This window comes from Hyalella azteca, unplaced genomic scaffold (genome assembly GCF_000764305.2).
Source record: "Hyalella azteca isolate HAZT.00-mixed unplaced genomic scaffold, Hazt_2.0.2 contig5231, whole genome shotgun sequence".
Lineage (NCBI taxonomy): Eukaryota > Metazoa > Arthropoda > Malacostraca > Amphipoda > Hyalellidae > Hyalella > Hyalella azteca.
In genome coordinates this window covers 1-19,792 of record NW_025935426.1, presented here as the reverse complement: position 1 = coordinate 19,792, position 19,792 = coordinate 1, and the positions used below count along the sequence as shown (strand labels likewise).

The 19,792-nt window shown below is 35.4% G+C and overlaps 3 protein-coding genes across 3 annotated transcripts; all 3 read right to left on the bottom strand.

The window, feature by feature from the left end:
• Positions 1–204: 204 nt before the first annotated feature.
• Positions 205–2,236, bottom strand: LOC108675069. The gene is made up of 6 exons (XM_018163051.2): positions 2,233–2,236; positions 1,778–1,900; positions 1,476–1,562; positions 911–1,051; positions 573–722; positions 205–325 (listed from the first exon to the last, which is right to left on the bottom strand). Coding segments are annotated over exons 1-6 (615 nt in total). The 5' UTR covers positions 2,234–2,236; the 3' UTR covers positions 205–212.
• A 2,341-nt stretch (positions 2,237–4,577) lies between these two features.
• On the bottom strand, positions 4,578–10,296 carry LOC108675068. Its single transcript, XM_018163050.2, has 8 exons — positions 10,108–10,296; positions 8,487–8,636; positions 7,834–8,100; positions 7,412–7,528; positions 6,989–7,087; positions 6,393–6,536; positions 5,834–5,995; positions 4,578–5,107 (listed from the first exon to the last, which is right to left on the bottom strand). The coding sequence occupies exons 1-8, from the start codon at positions 10,250–10,252 to the stop codon at positions 5,001–5,003; spliced, it is 1,191 nt and encodes a 396-aa protein (XP_018018539.1). The 5' UTR covers positions 10,253–10,296; the 3' UTR covers positions 4,578–5,000.
• Positions 10,297–15,679: 5,383 nt separating this feature from the next.
• Positions 15,680–19,539, bottom strand: LOC108675067 (the record flags this gene model as incomplete). The annotated part of the gene is made up of 7 exons (XM_018163049.1): positions 15,680–16,232; positions 16,883–17,017; positions 17,342–17,482; positions 17,893–17,991; positions 18,379–18,495; positions 18,623–18,889; positions 19,393–19,539. Coding segments are annotated over 7 exons (1,016 nt in total), but the record flags the coding sequence as incomplete, so codon positions are not given.
• Between the last annotated feature and the right edge of the window lie 253 nt (positions 19,540–19,792).

Genomic DNA, 19,792 nt, shown 5'->3' with positions numbered 1-19,792 from the left:
AAGAATTTCGTTAATGCTCGAAAAATTTTTCATTGAAGTAATTTCGTTCAATGATCAAACGTATTCAGTTACATTCAAATAAAAATATAATCATTCCCACTTGCTTTTTCTTTTAATAATAAAGACGAAGAATCATTTGACACCGACTTAATTGCCTCTTATGATGAATGTAAAGAAATGGATTGCAACATGTGACTTTCGTTATTACTGAATTAGCAAGAAGCGCTCAGTGAATAGTCCAGAGAAAATCCTGCGTTGAACCAGTCTGTGGTCGTTTCTTTGCTGTTGGTTTTCACGTGTAGCTGGAAGGGCTGAGTACTTGTACCTTCAAAAAATTGAGATCAAGACATAATTATCCTACAAAAGAGGTAATGGAAGCCAATAAATTAGATCAATTATTTTTTGCCGCATTGTCCGGAATAACATTATTATTGAAGCGTTGAATTGCAATTTTCCAATAAAAATATATCACTTGTAAAAAATAACAGACTTGGTTTGGTAAATGAATGATCTAAATCGACTGAAAATTTCCTTATTCACTATCAGGCCAACAATTCGTGTAAAAAATTTACTTTTTACGGATTCAGGGAAATTCAGGCCGCAGAAAGTGTCACCCTCGGAGCCCGGCGGGTCTAGGACGGACCACGAGTCGGTGATGACCGCCCCAGGGATGGTCAGATAGTCCGTGGTGCAGGAGGCCCCGACAAACCCGGGACCAGGGGCTGCATTTATAAATGGTCATTTTCTATAAATAAAGGTGATTTTGAAGCATAAATTTCCATTGGGTACCCATAAAATATCAGTAATTCCAAATTTAGCGTTTAGCTTATTTATCACAGTAATTGCATTAGTATCACCACTTTTTGCCATATAGTGCTGATATAACTAACACCAACTAAATTATACTCACGATCAAAAGCAATTGAATCTTCAGTCATTGAGAAGCTGTAGTCGTTGGGGGCTTTAGAGCTTTTTTTGTATGTGACGCTGCAGGCGTTCGACTGCGCTGCGATGCACACCTTGTAATCTTGGTTCGACAGCTGACGGTTTTCTGCGTCAAGAGATTTGCATTAAACTCCATGCAATAGGCACCATAAATGGTCTAAATTGAATATTGAAAATTCAGGGCTGTAAAGAAATGCATTTATAATATGACTGGATTCTCTTCTCGTCGCTAATATTTTTGGAAAAGAAATTCCCATGACTTCACGTACGTGTTTTTAATTATTGCACATCGGTACCTGGGATGCGATCCAACGCAATGGCCGCTGGAAAAGCGCTAGAACTACCAGAGGCTAAGGTAATGTTTTCAGTTTATTTATCATTATTTTTTGTAATTAAAATTATTGAGAATTAAACCCTTCGTTACTAACTACTTTTAACAGACGCAAGTTTTAGATAATTTTGAGTAAATTGTCCAAAAATTATCAAGTGGAGTCATACACAACTATTTTCTTGAATACATAATTTATCACCTGTTGGTGTAGCGGTTGGCTGCGCGTAGTTGAAGCTTTTGATGGTTCCGGTGCTCCCGGTGTAGTACTGCAGACAACCACTCGGAGCTGACGAAATAATAAATAATTGAGCTGATATTTGAATAATATAGATGGTATTTCCACTTATATATGATTTTCTGAACATTTTTTCCTGTTTTTTTTTCTTCTTGGTTCTTGATTCACAGAACATTTATTACGGGAATCAATTAATTGTAGCAATACATATATAATTAATTTTATTTAAATAATAATCTTGAAATAATTCTGTCATTTCAGATTACCCTGAAGAGAAGAAGAAGAAGTACAGTCGATCTGGGTTACAGAAATTTGCCATCTGTTATTTGTAGTTGTCGTTTTGATATCCAGTTTAACGTCCGTAAAACCGGGAGACACGTCAAAGTACACTGCAAAAAAACGACATTTTGCTCATCACTAGGTAATACAAGTTATTTATACGGAGCATTTCGAGATACGTTATGCAGTATAAATAAATATTTTTAAATAAGTTACATATTCGCTAGATATTAAATTCACTTTCTTATTTGTTATATATTATAGCCACATTCGTTACAACCAAAAGATAAGAATAAATGTTTAGACTCAAGAACTCACTATGCTGCCTCCAACACGACGCTTAACTCACTATGCTGCCTCCAACACGACGCTTAACTCACTATGCTGCCTCCAACACGACGCTTAACTCACTATGCTGCCCCCAACACGACGCTTAACTCACTATGCTGCCCCCAACACGACGCTTAACTCACTATGCTGCATCCAACACGACGCTTAACTCACTATGCTGCCCCCTAATTTTTACGTCTCGCTCCCAATGCTTGCACCACTTTGCTTAAAGTCTGAATAATGTAAACTATTCTACCCTTAAATATACAATAGAAAGCCAGCTGCCTTCACTTTGTAAGGCCCACTTACACCAACTGGCTTCATGTCTCACGATGCGACCCCTGTTGGAGGTCGTTTTATCAAAGGCAGATGGTGGTTTTCCCAACATCAATGCAACGCAATTCCAGAAAACAATTCTTTATTTTGTTTCGTTAAATATTCCCTTGAAATAATAAGTGTACACGTGCAATTGGGGGAGCTCATCGCTTGTGGTGAAAAGTTGAATTTGCTGGGATATTTTTATCGGGTCGTCAAATGAGGAAATAACTACGATATCCATATTTTATGGAAATGTATTCAAATTTATCCAAAACAGCTTTATTTGTTCTACCTTTATAATGTTGAAGCGTTGTCACAAACACTGACAAATTACCAGTAAAAACTTCACTTTTATGTGAATAAAGTGAATAAATCAAAGAAATATGGAAACTGTTATCAGAGTCATTAATTTATTTTCTATCATCTGTCTCGGTCGTTTTGTGAGTCAAGCTATGTACTCCAAGCCCCCGACCAATGAACGCTTCAGTGAAATTTAGTCACAATGTTTTTCGAAATATTACGTAAAATGAAATGAAAAACCTTTACATTACAAAACGGTCTTGTAATTTGCATCAATTTAATCATGCAAATGTATGTGGAAAATTCATGCTCGTTCCAGGGTGGGCGCATTCCACAAGTCATATTTTTGGATCTTTAAAAACAAAATACAGACATTGTAGCGGTTCAGCCTTAGCAACGATTATTTCAACATGTACATATTGAAAGAAAAGTAGAAAACAAAATTGGAACTCTGTTATCCCGATAATTATGAATGCCTATTTTGCATGGCTAAGCGCGGAAAATAGTACATCTATCCATTATCAGTCTCAATAGTTTCGTAAACATCTACATCTGCTTGCATATACTTATTTTGGCGTGCAGTTCACGCGAAAAGATTATGATATATTTCTTCGATCATATTCTACAACACATTCTTGCCTTGATTTTGTTTTACTTAATCTCATAAGGCGATGTTTTGTAAATTTAATTTTTCATGAACTCTCTATCTGATTATTAAGTCAAACTATCTGTTGTTTTCATAAATTTATGTAGCTGTAACTGTAAGAAATTGTATGCAACTCAATTGGAATAACTTCTACTATCTTCTAATTTTTTAATTATACAACTGCATTTAAACTTAGTATATGCGAATTCATCCTAATTTACCATTAAAGCGACCCTAATTTTTGCAATATTTTGTTCATCTACAATTTTTCCGCGAAATTCGTATAGGTTGACCCTTATAATTCTTAACTCAAGGCCGACCCTTGAACGACAGAACCTGTTTACCACGAAGTAGACCATGTGAAGTCATGTGTTCCTTCACAATAATTTCCTTAATCAATAGATTATTATCTTGAAGTTCTGTGCTGGTGGCCTTCGTACATCGCTGACAGCTGGTAATTTTCTCAGAACAAACAGCAAAAAACTTTCGGAAATTTTGTTATTATTTGCTCTCTAACCAGGAAAATGCATAAACAAAAGCTGAGTGCTATGGGGTTATTTAGTTATATATAGTTATTAGAATGCATGATTTAAAGCTGTATATATGAATATTTATTGGCAACCTTCTGAATCTGAATGCATCGTATACTACCTGCATTTTCTCAAAACCAGTTCACACGGCTATGAAAAATTATTCTGTTCTGATTTGTTTGTTTTATTGTAGAAACCAAATTTCAAAGTAAATTCTTTTGCTATGTGAATTGAAAGTTACAACTTTTATTGTATGATGAAATGTGTAAGTGTAATAAGTTTGAACTGCTCTCACTATAAGAGTTTTCTGTTTATTGGTCGAAGCTCGTTAAGTTAAAACTATTCCAGTGATGCGAGTACTGAAACATAAACTGAAACAAAACGAGGACAAATGTCGATAATTGCCGTATATCTTAAAATTTTCCGTGCAAATAATCAAAACTGTTTGTTTTCATGAATGTATTTATAGTTCTGCTTCCTAGTTGTCTTTATGGACTCGCATATTAAGATTTATAATCCTATAACTTCACCAATTCTTGAGTGTAGGCTTTTGAGCACGTATAAAATTATTTCGTATGGCTTAAAAATCGAGTCATCTCTTAACCTCATTTCTCTCTTGAAGCAAGAATTTAAATACCATTCTTGGAAAATTCAGAAAAAATATTACAAAATGCCATGCATAAAAGAGTAAATGATAATCCGATGCCAAATAACATTCAGATCATATTCTTCTCATTAGATTTAGTTTAATAAATAACAACGATGTCATATTTACGTATGTCGTCTCTTCTGATTTTGGGGCACTTGGGACGCTATTCACAACAATCATAAAATATCTTAGATATGAACCAGTGCTTATAAGTGATAGCTTATTGCGCATCACAAGCATCTTAACCTAAAATAACATAGGCAATTCTCCTGATTTTGGGACACTCTGGACGGTACACAACAATTATAAAATATCTTAGATATGAACCAGTGCGTGTAACTGATAGCATACATGCTCATCACAAGCATCTTAACATAAAATAACAGGCAATTGCAGGTAAAATAATTGAAATTTAAATATAAATTGCAGCTCTGCGATCAGCAAGCTTGCATTCTGTAGTCGATGGAGAAGCCCACGTTGTAGCCGTCGATGCCGACCTCTGTACCATCAGTGACCACGTACAGGACGAACGGCTGCACCTTGGCTGTTGAGATTACAGAAATTCAATCAAATTCTTCGAAAAAAAATTCTTTTAAACTACTTGATATACTTAAATTAATGATACTTTCTAATTGTCACAAACGAAAACTAAATAAACAAATTATACAAACCCTACCGTGAGAAATTATTTAAACCGGCGGATTATTTTTGATGTGAAGCTGCTCTTTAAAATGAAACATATATTTTAAAGCTTTTTCTCTAATACAATGTAATATAAAATACTTGTTACACGATAGATATATAATAAAATAAAATCTTGAATGAGGAAGAATAGACTCAGAAGATATTTTGATATTTTTTTATTTAGAAGATATTTTGAAATTAGCAAAAAGCGAACCAGTACCACCAGCGCTTCCCATTTCCTACTTACTTAACTACCATTTACATAAATGTGGGCTATATTTAGTTAGGCTATATTAAAGTTAGGCTATATTAAATTAAACTTCCGATTTCTGGTGGTATATTGTCAAGTATCTTTCATTGTTTTTCAATATTCATTCCGAATATTATTAGAATTTGAATAATCATTACTACTATTATTATTGTTCTTATTTTATTATTATTATAATTATTATTACTTTTTTTATTAATAATAATTTAAGATCCATGTACAGGTAAATATATCCTCTTCAAAAAAATCTGTCCTAATTCCTTTTAAATGATATATTAGTGGTCTCTACACTTTAAAAACGATTAATATCCAGCTCACATGCAATTGTGTCTGGGGAGGCAGCGAAATTGGCCCCGCAGTAGCGATCAGCAGCAGTGATGTTAGAATATATTAAGTTTGTGTCGGCTATAATACCGCTCGGGATTACCAAGTAATCCGTTGAACAGTTTGAGCTCTTCACCATTCCGGGTATGACAGTTCCTACACAGGGAGGACCAAGTCACTGATATATATTAAAATCAGATATTATTACAGAGGTCTACAAAGTTAAATTTTTTATGGTCTTAAAAGTCATTCAAAATCCATGTAGAAGCAAATGAAACTTCCGTCGTTGCCAAAAAATTATTATCTAACCCACTGTATAGTTAAATAAACTCTTGTGAACCAAACCCTTAGGTATGAATGACATTGCAAACCGACACGTTGCCCTTAGTATCCTTAGTATTTATTTCAGTAGCAGTCCCAGACCACAATGGACCATGCACAAATGGATAGAGCATGATACATACATTTATTCACCCTGTGTTCGGGCTATGAGTTTCACAAGCGCATCCCCTGAATGTGTAGAGTGTATTCACTGAATGTGCGAGTTTCTCACCTGGTGCATATGAGGTAGGGTCATCAGTCATGGAGAAGCTGTAGTCGGCGCTGACGCCAGAAGTTTTGCTGTAAACAACGCTGCAGAAACCCGTCTGTGACTTGATGCAAGCGCCGTATTCCTGGTTCGCCAGTTGAGTGGTAGCTGTTGTCGAGTTAAATATGGTATATGAGAGATAATTAATTGAGTTTGATCTTTTTAGGTTTTAGTAAGGTACTGAATATTCTTTATTTAGTTTCGTTGCTAATAAGCATGTAAGATTATTATTTGCGGATTATTTCATAACGTGGTGTCTTGTGTCCCGTCCATTTAATTGCATTTTGCAGTGAACTTCATGAAAAGTAAATTTAAGAAATAGAAAGGTTTACTTCAGTGGAAAGATTCACAAGTTTTATGGATGACGTGACACTTCACCACATTATTAATAAACAAACAAAAAAACGCACAGAAGTTTCGAAAATTCTAATAATGCCTGCTAACGAATTTCATTTAATCACAACTGAACTCGAAGACCACCACATATGTCCAGGCTGCCATTAATTAGCCACTAGTCAATCAATGGATCGGTTGGAGGAACTGGAGGATATTTATATTACCCGTGGGGGCGGTGGTGGTTGAGGTTGTTTTTGCGTCGTAGTTGAAGCTTTTGATGGTCCCAAATGTGCTCGTGAAATACTGAAGGCATCCCGACGGAGCTATCGTGTGGAATAGAATCCCAATGATTAAGAATTCATGAATACAACTGTGCATTATATTGAGAAAAACATTAGCAAGATTTTTTCAATTTATCATGGACCTATAGAAAACACCTCGTGTATAATAATTGGGAACTTTCAAAGAGGTGGGCGGCAGAAACAGTTTATGGGTTTGTGATATTTTCACCTGATCGAATGATCAAATCGTCGGGTCGTAACTTATATATAAATAGAACAATACAATCAGCAATGAAATATTTTCAACCAGTAAAGCTGGACAGCATTTTTCATACGTTACTCATGTTACTCATGACATGTACCCACCTCGGTAGGGGGAGTTGCACGATATTTGAGTAACGGAGATGTTCCACTTGGCTCCGACCGTTGAGGTGTCAACATTGATCGTGATGCTCCCAAAGTCGGGGCTCACATCCAGGTACACTGCAGTTAAAATAAATCCATGGTTCAATTCTGACGATTTACAAGACGTTGATGCAGGCTTTTAAAATATAAAAATAGATAATGGACAATCAGGGTTACAAAATCTTTCATGTGTAATCATATAGTTAGCCAGCCGTGCGAACGGTGCGCAAGCATAATTTCAAACTATCCTCTACAAATTTTTGATTTACACTTGTGTTAAAACATTTTAGATACAAACTAATTGCTTTATACCTCAAATATTTTATACAGCGTTGCAAAATTTCTATATAATAACTGAGCGACGGAAGCAACATCTAACTTACGATGCTGTCCAGCATTTTCACCACAAATCAAAGGGATGTTCGTCGCTCCTCCGGTCACTTGCAGAAAGTCAGTGACGCAAACCCCCTCTGCATTGGGCTGGCCGATGGAGAAGTCAGTCAAGTCCAGACGTATTTGGCAGATGTTGTTGTTGACGGGACTAACTTTGAGCCTACAGGCAGCAAGAGCAGCGGTTGTCACTGAAGGGTATTCTGGATTCTGGAAGAGTGTTCCGTTGATGTTCGTTGACGATTCGCAATTGCGCGTAACTGCAAGACAAATTGAGGAGAAAAGAATGCTATTTTGAAGTGCCATCGTTGTTTGACTAAATGACTAGTGCTGCGATAGCCTATTCCTAGAGCTTGTAATTGCCATTTAAGTGGTCTGAACATCCCTACAATTTTCATTCTACGATCCACCATTTTCAGAAATTGTAATAAGCCATGGTTCTAAAAATTGTAACTAAGAAAAATCATTGAAACCTCTGCTCACCACGTCAATTATACTACGGGAATTCATTTAAAAAATTCAAAACTTATAACTGACTAATGAAATTTTTGCCAATTTCAAGATGTCACCCCTTTCCAAATGCCTCCCTTACAAAAAAAATTATTCTGTTGTTGAAACCTCTAATTTCACATAATTTGTCACTCACACGTGCAACAAACTCCCAGTCCTGCCGCGCAGGTGCCGCTTGCGGTGCCCTGCAAGTTTGTGCAGTCGGTGGCCGAGTAACAAATTCCTTGCGTGTTGCTTGTGGTGATGCAGCTATCATGGGCGACCGAGATGAACTTGAAAAGAATCACTGCAAATGAGATAATATCAGACATTTAAAAAGTCTTCAAAACAATAAAATTAATTTTTCTTGTGAAACTTTGCCCAAGAATCTTCAGGAAGTTTTCACAAACATAGGACTTTTCACTTCCATGGCATGGCATATATAGAATTACGGTTATGCAACATAAAAGTTTTTATATAAACTCTTGATATCAAATTAATTCGTGAGAATTTCAATCATCTTGTATATATTTTATTTAGTTCTGCTTAAGGACTGCGATTCAAGAATTTGCTCCTTAATTAGTTCAGCATTACATGCAGCTATTTAATACGATTTTATTTTCTAACATAATTGCTTGTATTAAATACCTCGTTTTATTCATATGCCCGCAGCAGTTCGAAATGATAAGTTACATAAAAGTTGCCTTATTGATTCTTCAGCCTTGTTTTAATCATAAACTAAGATAAAAATTACTTTTAGAAACATTGAACATATCTATGATTTCCTATAGTTGCTGAAATTTATAACAGTGAGCTGTGCAGGGGTTTGACAAAATAAGGGAAACAGCTGAAATTTTGATATCGTAATTTTTTAACATGTTATAAACAATGAAAACATTACATATTTTTATGTTTTATTGTTTATTGTTAATGCTAAATCATAATTTATCCCTACACATTGATCTGTGCAAGTATAAAATATCACTCTTTGCCTCCACCCAACCGTAAAACATGGATGGCCGTGGATCTGTAATGATCTGAGTTCCTATTTTTTGGAAATCCGGCTTACAAAGGATTTCTCTAGATGGAAGAATCAACAGCCGAGACTATTTGGGAACTTTACACGACCACCAAATTCATCCAATGGTTCAAGCACTGCTTCCTATGAAAAACGTCATCATTCAAGATCATAATACCCCTTACCCAAACAGTTGGAATTGTTGAAAAATGGCACGAGGAAAATTCCAATGAAGTTGAGCATCTCATTTGGCCAACATAATCACCAGACCTGAATATTATCGAACATTTATGGTCGGTTTTAGAGATGCAAGTCAGAAGTCGATTCTCGCCGCCATCGTTTTTAAAAGAGCTGGAGGGAGTTTTAACTGAGGAATGTGTTAAAATTCCTTTGGAAACAATTCACAATTTGAACGAATCAATACCTCGTAAAATTGAGGCTGTAATAGCCGGAAACGGTGGACCTACAACTTACTAAAATATATTTTGTGGATTTCTCAGGTTTTTCCCTTAGTTTGCCAAACCCTTGTGAATATTTGAAAATGGTATCGATACTCACACCAAGTGCGTTTTCACATAATGCTTGTGTAATACATACCTGCAAGCGTTATGTTCGTTGAGAATAATGAATGATAGAAAATGTACTAGTATGGTTTATTATACCAGTATTTATTGTTATTTAATATTAATTATGGTTTATATACTCATATCAGTGGCTTCATTTATAAATATTTCAATGTAGATAATTTACTAGAACTCACGTCGAGGATCTCTGTAGTCCACATCATCAATTTCCTGCGTCTGTTCCAGGCCTTCGATCTTCGCCGGCGTCGCTCGCCCGACCACAGCCAGCAGCGCCCAGCAGGCGACAGCGCACGCGTAATAATTCATAATGTCAATGGTCATCTGGAAACGAAGATTATGTTGTGAGCATTGGTTGTTTCATGAAAGGAAGGTACCGGGAAATTCGTCAATCGAAATTTTAGCTACCTATTTTCAATTAGAATAGGAAAATAAAAGCGGCAGCTAGATGTTTCGAATAAATTTATTTCGGTTGTTTATGGGCGAAATGAGGAAGGCTCAAGTTGAACAGTGATTATTGAAAACTTTTGCATCGGTTGCATTTTTTGGAGAGGAGATTCTGAGCTTGGATTTCGACTTCTCTTCGTGAAAATCAATTTTATTGTCAATTAATTCTCACAACTATGCAGAAGTGTCTACTTTAATGACAAATAAAAATGTGTCAGTGATTTATTTCCGTGTATTTACCACAGATAGATGCATGCATTTAAAATATCTAATAGATCGTGCACATATGAGGTACGAAGACCACCACTCGTAACTCGCCTGACTACAGTTCGCCAGCCGTGCAAACCATACGCAAGCTAAATGCAAACTGTCGTCTCGCTACCAACACTGCTTGGCTTTATAGACCAGTAACCATGCGCGTGAATGGTTAAATAAATTCCGGTTTCATCAAAATATTGGGTTATTCAATAAAGTCTATCCGACTAATTCAACCTACAATGGAATTTATAAACGATCGACTTGTAGTTCAAGATTACGGAATTTATTTTTATCTGCTAATTTTTTTTTCAGAACAAGACTCATCAGAACATGAATGAAAAATGCATCACAAACCACTTTTATGTTTATAACTCTGTTTTTATTATCACTGAGGTTGCTGTCACGATTGTGTATAATTGTTCTCTAACACTCGTGAAAAAATTAAATCAAGAAACAATTGTTGCATCAAGCTATTCCTACGTAAAAATTAAGCTAGTCGTAAAACATTAGAGTGTCTTAATTTACTTGAATCATGTTTAGTGTATACAAAAAACAATATTGTTAATTGACTTTATACTCTGTACCGTTCACTCACACCCAACCCTGTCTCCAGGAGCGGTGAGACTTCAATGCAAAAAAAAAATATATGTTTGCTCGAAAGTGCATAGTCATCGTTGAGGTAGTGGCCCATTTAGTCGGAGGATCAAAAGGACAGATCAGCACGCACTGTCTACCAGTCTTGCTCTCCTTACTCGTGTGTGTTCAGAGGAAACTTTCCCCGTGCAGCTGAGTTTTCTCTTGAAGCTCATCTGTAGGAAAAATCGTATTTGAGACGATCTTTCGCTTGCTGCCTTTTCCGACGACGGGGTCAGTTTAATCTCGTTTCAGGTTCTCTTAAAACCTTTTCTTTTGGCAGGGTGAGTTCGGATGAATCTCATTCAAAGGCAGGAATGTTCTTTCGAATTTTCTTCGGGATTTTTATACACTTACTTTCGATATGTTCATCCTGGATCAACATGTTGGACTTTTATCTCATATATTAATTATATATATATTACTTTCTAATTAAAATGCCAAACAGTTTGAGCAAGACCTTCTCTAATTCAAACTTTTAAGGCCTTTCGTGAGCGCATTCCTTTACAAAAATTTGAGCATCGACAATTTTAAGCACGTGCGCCATTACATAAGAACTTGGCTGTAACTAAGGAAAAGATGCTCTTCGTAGCAAATTCAAATATTTGTTTCTTCTCATAATTGTTCATTTCTTCTATATGTTAACCTGCTACAAATAATAACACCTTAATCACCGGACTCTCAAATGAAATGAAAAAGAAATTCCAAAGTCGTCCCTCGGAACGCTCTACAAGAGCAATGGACTAGAAAAAATTATTCCTCGAGAGAAAGCCGAACGGATATTTGCATAGTTTCGGCAATCTGGAACGTGAGTAATTAGGATAGCTCTCCAGAAGCTTTGTTATAGAAGCGATTTCGCCGTTACCCAACCACATCTCGTGTAAACTAGTGAAACAACCTCCGAACCGTCGATTGGCGACAGTACCAAAAACTTGCTGCTCTAGTGCCGTATATAGAGTGAAACCTATACTTTTCTGAATGTATTTTACAACACTTCTCCTTAACTTCACTTCTTGTCTGTTTGTTTGTTTGTCTGTCTGCTACAAATCTTGTAATCGATTTTTAACACACTTCTACTTATCCTATCAATCTGAAATTTTGCACACTTGTGTAAAGTTGGAGACAATGCATGAATCAAATGTCAAAATAAATGATTTATTTATTTTTTAATATTCAAAAATAAAATGATAAATTCATTGTACATCCGTAAGATTGGAGACACTGGATTCTTTGGAAGTGTGGTCTTTAAAAATTAATTTTTAAAAGTATATTATTTAATAAATAAAGCAGACGCGTTCACAATGTTGCCGGATTGACCCTGAAGTTCGGGTTAGTAGCCACTAATAGCCTTATTCAGTTTGCGCCACCGCAGGGAACAGGTGTGTACTGTGTACTTTATCATCGGATATTTTAAAGTAGGACCAGTGCTGTTGTCTTATTTCATGATCTTGCAGTTAATTGTGTGAATTATAACTGTCCAAGTTTAGGTTTTAGGAATTCTTGTTAAGCTTTATTATGTGTTATGGCTTGTCCAATTTGTAAACTTAGTCGTAATGTTCATCTCTCGTACAGGGAGACCTTCGAAGCCTAGACTAGACTTCGATTCTTAAACACTTGTTGTCATCTTTCGTCTTTAATGAAATCCTAATATTTGGTCGTCTTTAATTGTTTCCTTCGTGTGATGAACGGCGAGAAGCGTGTCGAACCTGAAGGGTTATTGCGGAACAGGTAATAGTTTCGAATTACGCCCAGTCAATAAGTGCCCCGTAACAGTGCAACTTATCTAACTTCTATATACTGTGCCTTCGCAATCTATATAATCGTTTCATAAACAATTTCCTCATAGTGCAATAATTATTTGCCTTTCTAGGATAGGTTGCTGTATTGCATTAATCGTTTCCCTATAGGAGAAAGAAAAATTCGTTCGCTAAGAAAGTTAATACTCTTGTATAAAGGAAAATACTCATATATGAGCAAGGTACAAGTCGAGAAATAATTAAATAAATAAAAATAAACATATCTAACTAAACATATCTATCAAAAACATATTTAACGGCAACTAAATAAAAATAACGAGTAAAACGCTAATACATGTCACTTGAAATTTATACCTATTGCGCAGTGTTACTGGATGCAAACTGTGCAGGGCTCAAGGGACCGGCAAAAATCAGTACGGCAAACTAAAATAATATTCAGCTTTAGGCAAGCTGGAAAAATAGATATTCAAAATAAAAAAATACGTTGTTAGTGATAATCGGTTACGTTGTAGGACGTCCAAAGGCGTAGGATAGGTTTAAGATATGCTGATCGAGCCGACGTCGACTTGCAGGGCACCGCGTCAAGTGGACACGGTCGACCTACGAGCGTGCTGTCCTCGCTCGTTCCTGCTTAGGATGTCGTAGAGCGAGACGTACGTTCATCTACGGCAGGAGTATTGGTTTTAAACTAAGGTCTTGTCTTAAATGTTCTTTCTTTTAAGTTTGAAGTTGTTATTTTTGGCACTTTATTGAGGCATCAAATTTGATATTTAAATTTGTTTTAATAAATTATGTTACATAGTCAACAGGAAATCTCATAATTTAGTATATTGTGCTGAATTGATTCAGGTACTTTGATACTGTGTATTTTATTAAACTATATTTAAATCATTTTAAAACACTAGGACTTTGAGTACTGTAATCAATTGTTCTAACATTAAAATTTAGAAGACTTATCCCGTTATAATTCACTTGGCTTTTCCTATTATATTGCCCCAGGCTTATCCGTTATATTGTACAAGGCTCATACCATCAGAATACACTATAGGCCTAAATAATGAGTGCGAAAGCAGCTGAGAGCTCTTAGCTTTTCAAACCATGTCATTTTTTATGTTGTAAATGTAGCGGAAATAAAATATATTTTTTGATACGAAATCATGCGCAAGCATATGATTTTGAAATTTACAATTACAATCCACTCCACCATACGTAATTGGTGTCACATGCCACATCCAACAGCCATTTTACCGATGCCAACTTGGTTCCTAATATGAAATGTATTCAAATAATCGCTTGCGCAACAGCTGTGAACTGATTACATTCTTGAACAGATTAGCTCATTATAAGTCAGTACAGCTACTGACATGCGATTATATTGTCAACAAGAGGTGCTTCGTTATTAATATCACTGTCATATTCTCTATGAATAAACACATGTTATGCCACTTCATGGCAGGTAAACTAATTTTAAATGAGCACTAACGATACTGCGGATATACTAATTTTTTATTAAACCTCCAGTGGCAGTGCGAAATTTTATTTTCAATAATAAATTTAATGACGCTGATCACAATTTTGGAGGACGGAAATGATTCGCATTTCAAAATTAATTTTCTTTGTTCAATGATATATTTGAACAGCTAAGTTTCATCGTTAATTTAATCTTTTTATCGCATTCTCTCATTTATGGAAAAAAGGCGCTATTATGCTCGTCATGTCCGTCTGTCCGTCTTTCCGTCTGTCTGTCCGTGACTTCACATTTTCGTCGACGAGAAAATGCGCTCTGTCACACACTGCGGTGAGTACTGAGTTATATTCTTTTGCAACAAATTTGTTTATACACAAATTTTCCAATTTGAGCTTGATTTATTAATCTACTACGATACCACTTTATACATTAATTTATAACTTGATTCTTTATACTTAAGCATTTTATTTCTTAGTGTGATTAATTCTTAGTAATGTAGGTACTGAAGTCATGTTGTGCGTAGTATTGAAATCTATTTCATTTACCAGGTACTTTATTCAAGAAAAGCAATATTTATTACACTTCTCTTCTTGTCCTTCTTGTCCTTTTTTCTGATCTGGCGTGTAACGTACAGGAAAATATTTTTCGCTCGGTCTGATTTTATAAGCTTTCTAGCATCATTTTATGTACTACTATCCTAAGCAACTTTTTTCGCTGAGCAGTATCGAAAGAGAGTTTTTTATCTCCACCATTATTAACCGATTCTACTGTATAAGTCCTCTTTCAAATATAACAGTTTTCGGTTCCAATCTATGAATTTAAATATTCAGCTGACTATCCAACTCCCATTTGCCACAAGCTCTCTTAAACTTTCCGTATTTCTAACATTTTTTAATTAACTTTGTTCAAATATTAATCTTGTAGCAGTTTAGTTCCAAAATGAAAAATTTAATGAATATGTCTTTTAACAGGATTTAAGGACGCCTGAAGTTTTAAAGAACAGTGTGTATCTCATTGTGGATATTAATTATTTAATTATATTAACACTTCCAATTATTTACGATGTAAATCCATGTTTGTTTTGCACAAGCCAACTACAACACTTTTTAACGAAAAAAATATTTTTCAGCAAATTCTGGGGGTGTTGAATAAGATGAAAATTTAATCCAAAAGTTAATAAAGCTCCTATTTTTCATTTTCAAATCGTGTGTGGTTCACACGTGCATGAATGCGGACACACGTTATTTTTATCACACGTTATTTTTGGCATTGAGAAGAAAAAAATTCTTCGTTTTCTAATATTTTCTAGACTGTTAAATAATAGCGTATCACATGTACAGAAATAAACAAATTAATTTTTCATTAAGCCTCCTTCCGTTTAGATATGAAGCAAAACGGTCATTAATGAAACCGCACCAAACTGTACATTATTAAATGTACCGTTGAAACTAGTAAATAGACTAAAGTCAAGCACTGCAATTCGGAACTACGTAGTTCTGCGATATAATTTGAATTATAAATTACAAAATTCAGGCTAATAAGGGGTGAGCTATTCCAATTGCTTTTTTTCATGAGCGACTTTTGCAGGAGAAACAAAAACAATAACACAGTAAGTAAATAACATCTCTTATCTAGCAAGTTTGCATTTTGTAGTCGATGGAGAAGCCCACGTTGGAGCCATCATTATTGGGAGCTTCTGTGCCATCAGTGACCACGTAGAGGGCAAACGGCTGGACGGAGGCTGTATGGAAGATGAGAGCAGTTAAATATGATCTTAATATAATGTTTCACCTTATATATGTTTTAAGGCATTCCTTCGATGAGTTATATCTTCATATTTTCAGGAATGATCCCAATAGATAGAAATCTTAAATCAACATCAATACGCAATTTCATTTATTTCCCCGATTGTACTATTATTATTACACACAATTGTAATGGCACACATCTCAATTATATTTAAGTTGTGGGGTTCATTGACCATAAAACGTCGCTAAACTATTGAATAGTATTATGCTCAAACAATGTACAGTAATTTTGCTAGACTTTTCAGAATCATTCAATTAATACGTACATATCACAAGCGAATGCTGCTTTCACTTTCCGAGTAAGAGATTCTACTGCATTTCACAATTTAGGCAAAATGTCCGACTGACTTTGAACATATGATGGAAAAGGTGTTCCTTACTCATTACTCTTTTTAGAGAGGTCAATTGACTTGATTTTATTGAGCAGGAATCACATGATATTAGACTTCTAAATAAATTCTCATCTCATCCCTCAGCATTTTTTGACTGAGAGGTCCTACTTCATTTTACCTCTATGACGAAAAGATCTAACAGCGAAGATCCAACTTTCTCTGTTTTTTTGCACTGTTCTAACTCTACTCACATTCAACTTTATTAGGAAAGTTTAACCCGCAGAAACGGTCAGCTGGCGTGTTTGTGTCAGTTATTGTACCCATGGGGATCAACACGTAATCTGCGGTGCAGTCAACACTGCCTGATGAAGAAGGAGGAGTAGTTCCTGCACGGGCAAAACAATAATTAATTTCATTTTAGGTGAAAGCTTTATGGATAATCCATTTAAGTTTACAAACAAATTAAAGTTAATATATCAAAATTCAGTATTGTGCAAATAGATATAAAATCATAAACACACATGATGAAATTAACATTTCTTTGCAGGAAAGCACATATTTCAAGGTTGCATTAAAAAGCATTACAACTAGTAGATATGAATATATTCATTCAGCTTCGGAAAATGGAATGAAATCTAATCTAATAAATATAGTGATGGCCTTCGTAAATCATTTCTTTTCTCTGAATACTTTTCGCCTAACATACTTGCCTGGGGGCAGTACATTAGCACCACTCATGGAGAAGGTGAAGTCATTGGGCATGTCAGAAGTTTTCTTGTAAGCGACGCTGCAGTAGCCAGACTGTGACTTGATGCAGGCACCGTATACCTGACTGGCTAGCTGCGTGGTGGCTGAATTAAAAACTTGTGTTAAGAAAATTTATGATACATGTATACTTAATTTCCTATATTATATACGAAGCAGAGTACAATTATGTTTTATTTTAGGTTTATAACGGGACAAACTTAGCATCATGACTATGAATATTTAGACCTTCTTTACTAGGGTAAAGTGCCAATTTTATTTTCATTGGTTTAATATTTAAAATTTCTTTAAATGTTTATAATTTTCGAGGCATGAATTATGTACTTCCGTCAATAAAAGCAGCGGTTCGATTTGCGACTTTGTAATTTACTTGGTTTTCTACTGGTACTCTCAACGTACTCAAAAATCAAGTAAGGTTCTCGAGTTTTTGACCGTAATATAAATCTTTAAACATTCAAACAATCATTTGAATGATCTATTTGATTTAACTTAATACCCGTGGGTGTCGTGGTGGTCGAGAAGGTCGTGGCGTCGTAGTTGAAGCTTTTGATGGTTCCATATGTGTTGGTGAAGTACTGGAGGCAGCCCGCCGGGGCTGTCGTGTGAATTGAATATGAGAATAAGTTGAAATTACAACTAAGCATTATTATGCAGTCTTAGAAATAATATTTTTTATTTCAATCATGAAAAAAAGAATCTAATTTTGAATGGGTGATCCCTAGAGCAATATATAAAAATTCATCACTCATTTATATGTTTAAAAAAATAACTTTTTCATGCACCAATTACATGTAAAAAGTAGCAAGTTTCATAGCTATACAACACTTTAATTAGTGCAATTTTAATACTCCTATAAGCAAAATTATTCTGAGGTACCAGTATAAAATAGTTGGCGCTAAATTTGAATGGAATCATGAAATTCTAGAGACAACTTATAAAATTATTCATACAATTTTCATAATTAAATGAAGGTTACACTCACCTCGGTATGGCGAACTGCACTCTATTTGTGTGACGGAGATGTTCCACTTAGCCCCCGGTATTGAGGTGTCAACGTTGATCGAGACGCTCCCAGATCCAGGGCTCACATTAACATACACTACAAAGTCAAACATTGATTTAAGTCAGTTCTTTAAAAATTAAAGGGACAAATTTCCGGGCAAATTACACCAGTATGAATTCAAGCAAAGCTATTGAATTTAACTTGGCAAAAGCATTCCACTCACGATGCTGTAAATTATTTTGTCCGCAAATCGTTGGGATACTCGTCGTTCCCCCAGTCACTTGCAGGAAGTCGTCGGCACAAACCCCGTTCTCATCGGGTTGAGCTAGAGTGAATTCCATCAAGTCTAAACGAATCTGGCAGATATTTTCATTGACAGGAACAACTGTTAGTTTGCAAGAACCAGGAGCAGTGGTTGTAGCCGATGGATATTCTGGATTCTGGAATAGCGTTCCGTTGACGTTCGTGGACGAGTCGCAATTGCGCGTAACTGCAAAGTCCAATTGTAAATAAATTTTTTGATTCCGAAGCATTAAATCATAAAATACTAATGGACTTTGTGACTATTTCAACATACGAGCAGCAACTTTTTAAGTTTCCTAATTTGAATGCATATCAATTTCAACTTCTCAATCACCTGATTCCTTTATTTTTAGTCGCGAAACACGGACAATTACTGGCAAGATCGCTAGTCACAATCTACCTATTGAGACTAATGCATCATAAATTGAAAGCAAGATAATAACGTTAAAAATTTTTTCAAATTTTATTACTGCATTTCTGGAATAATTATATTGGTTATAAAACAGCTTCATCTTACAGCTGCGCTTTTTGAGTATTGACTATTTTACCTTTTTATCAAATCTAATATCCATACCCTCTTTAATTAAGCAGCTTGCACCATTTTAGCATTTGAGCGCTTTGTTATGAAATTTTCGTCATAGTTAGAACTATTGGCTATCTTAAAAATATTTCAGGGTAATGGTTACTCACACGTGCAGCAAACTCCGAAGCCCGCCGCGCAGGTGCCACTTGCGGTGCCCTGCAAGTTGGTGCAGTCGGTGGCCGAGTAACAAATTCCTTGCGTGTTGGCAGTTGTGGTGCATATGTCGGGAGAAATCGTGATGAACTGGAAGAGCGCTGAAAATGGAAGAGAGAGAGGTTATTCAAAAATCTATATGATGCTTAAATTTAAGTTTTTTTTTAACTAAACACATAAATCTTCAAAATTGTCTACAGAAAACTACAAGCGCATATAGAAGCGTCGTGTGAATCAATCATACAGGTAGAAGCTTAACCAACCGTCCCAGTTTATTTAATTATTTTAGTATAATTTTATGTCACTATCAATTTCCGCCAAACTTTTTCACCGCACTGGGTTAATTTAAAAATA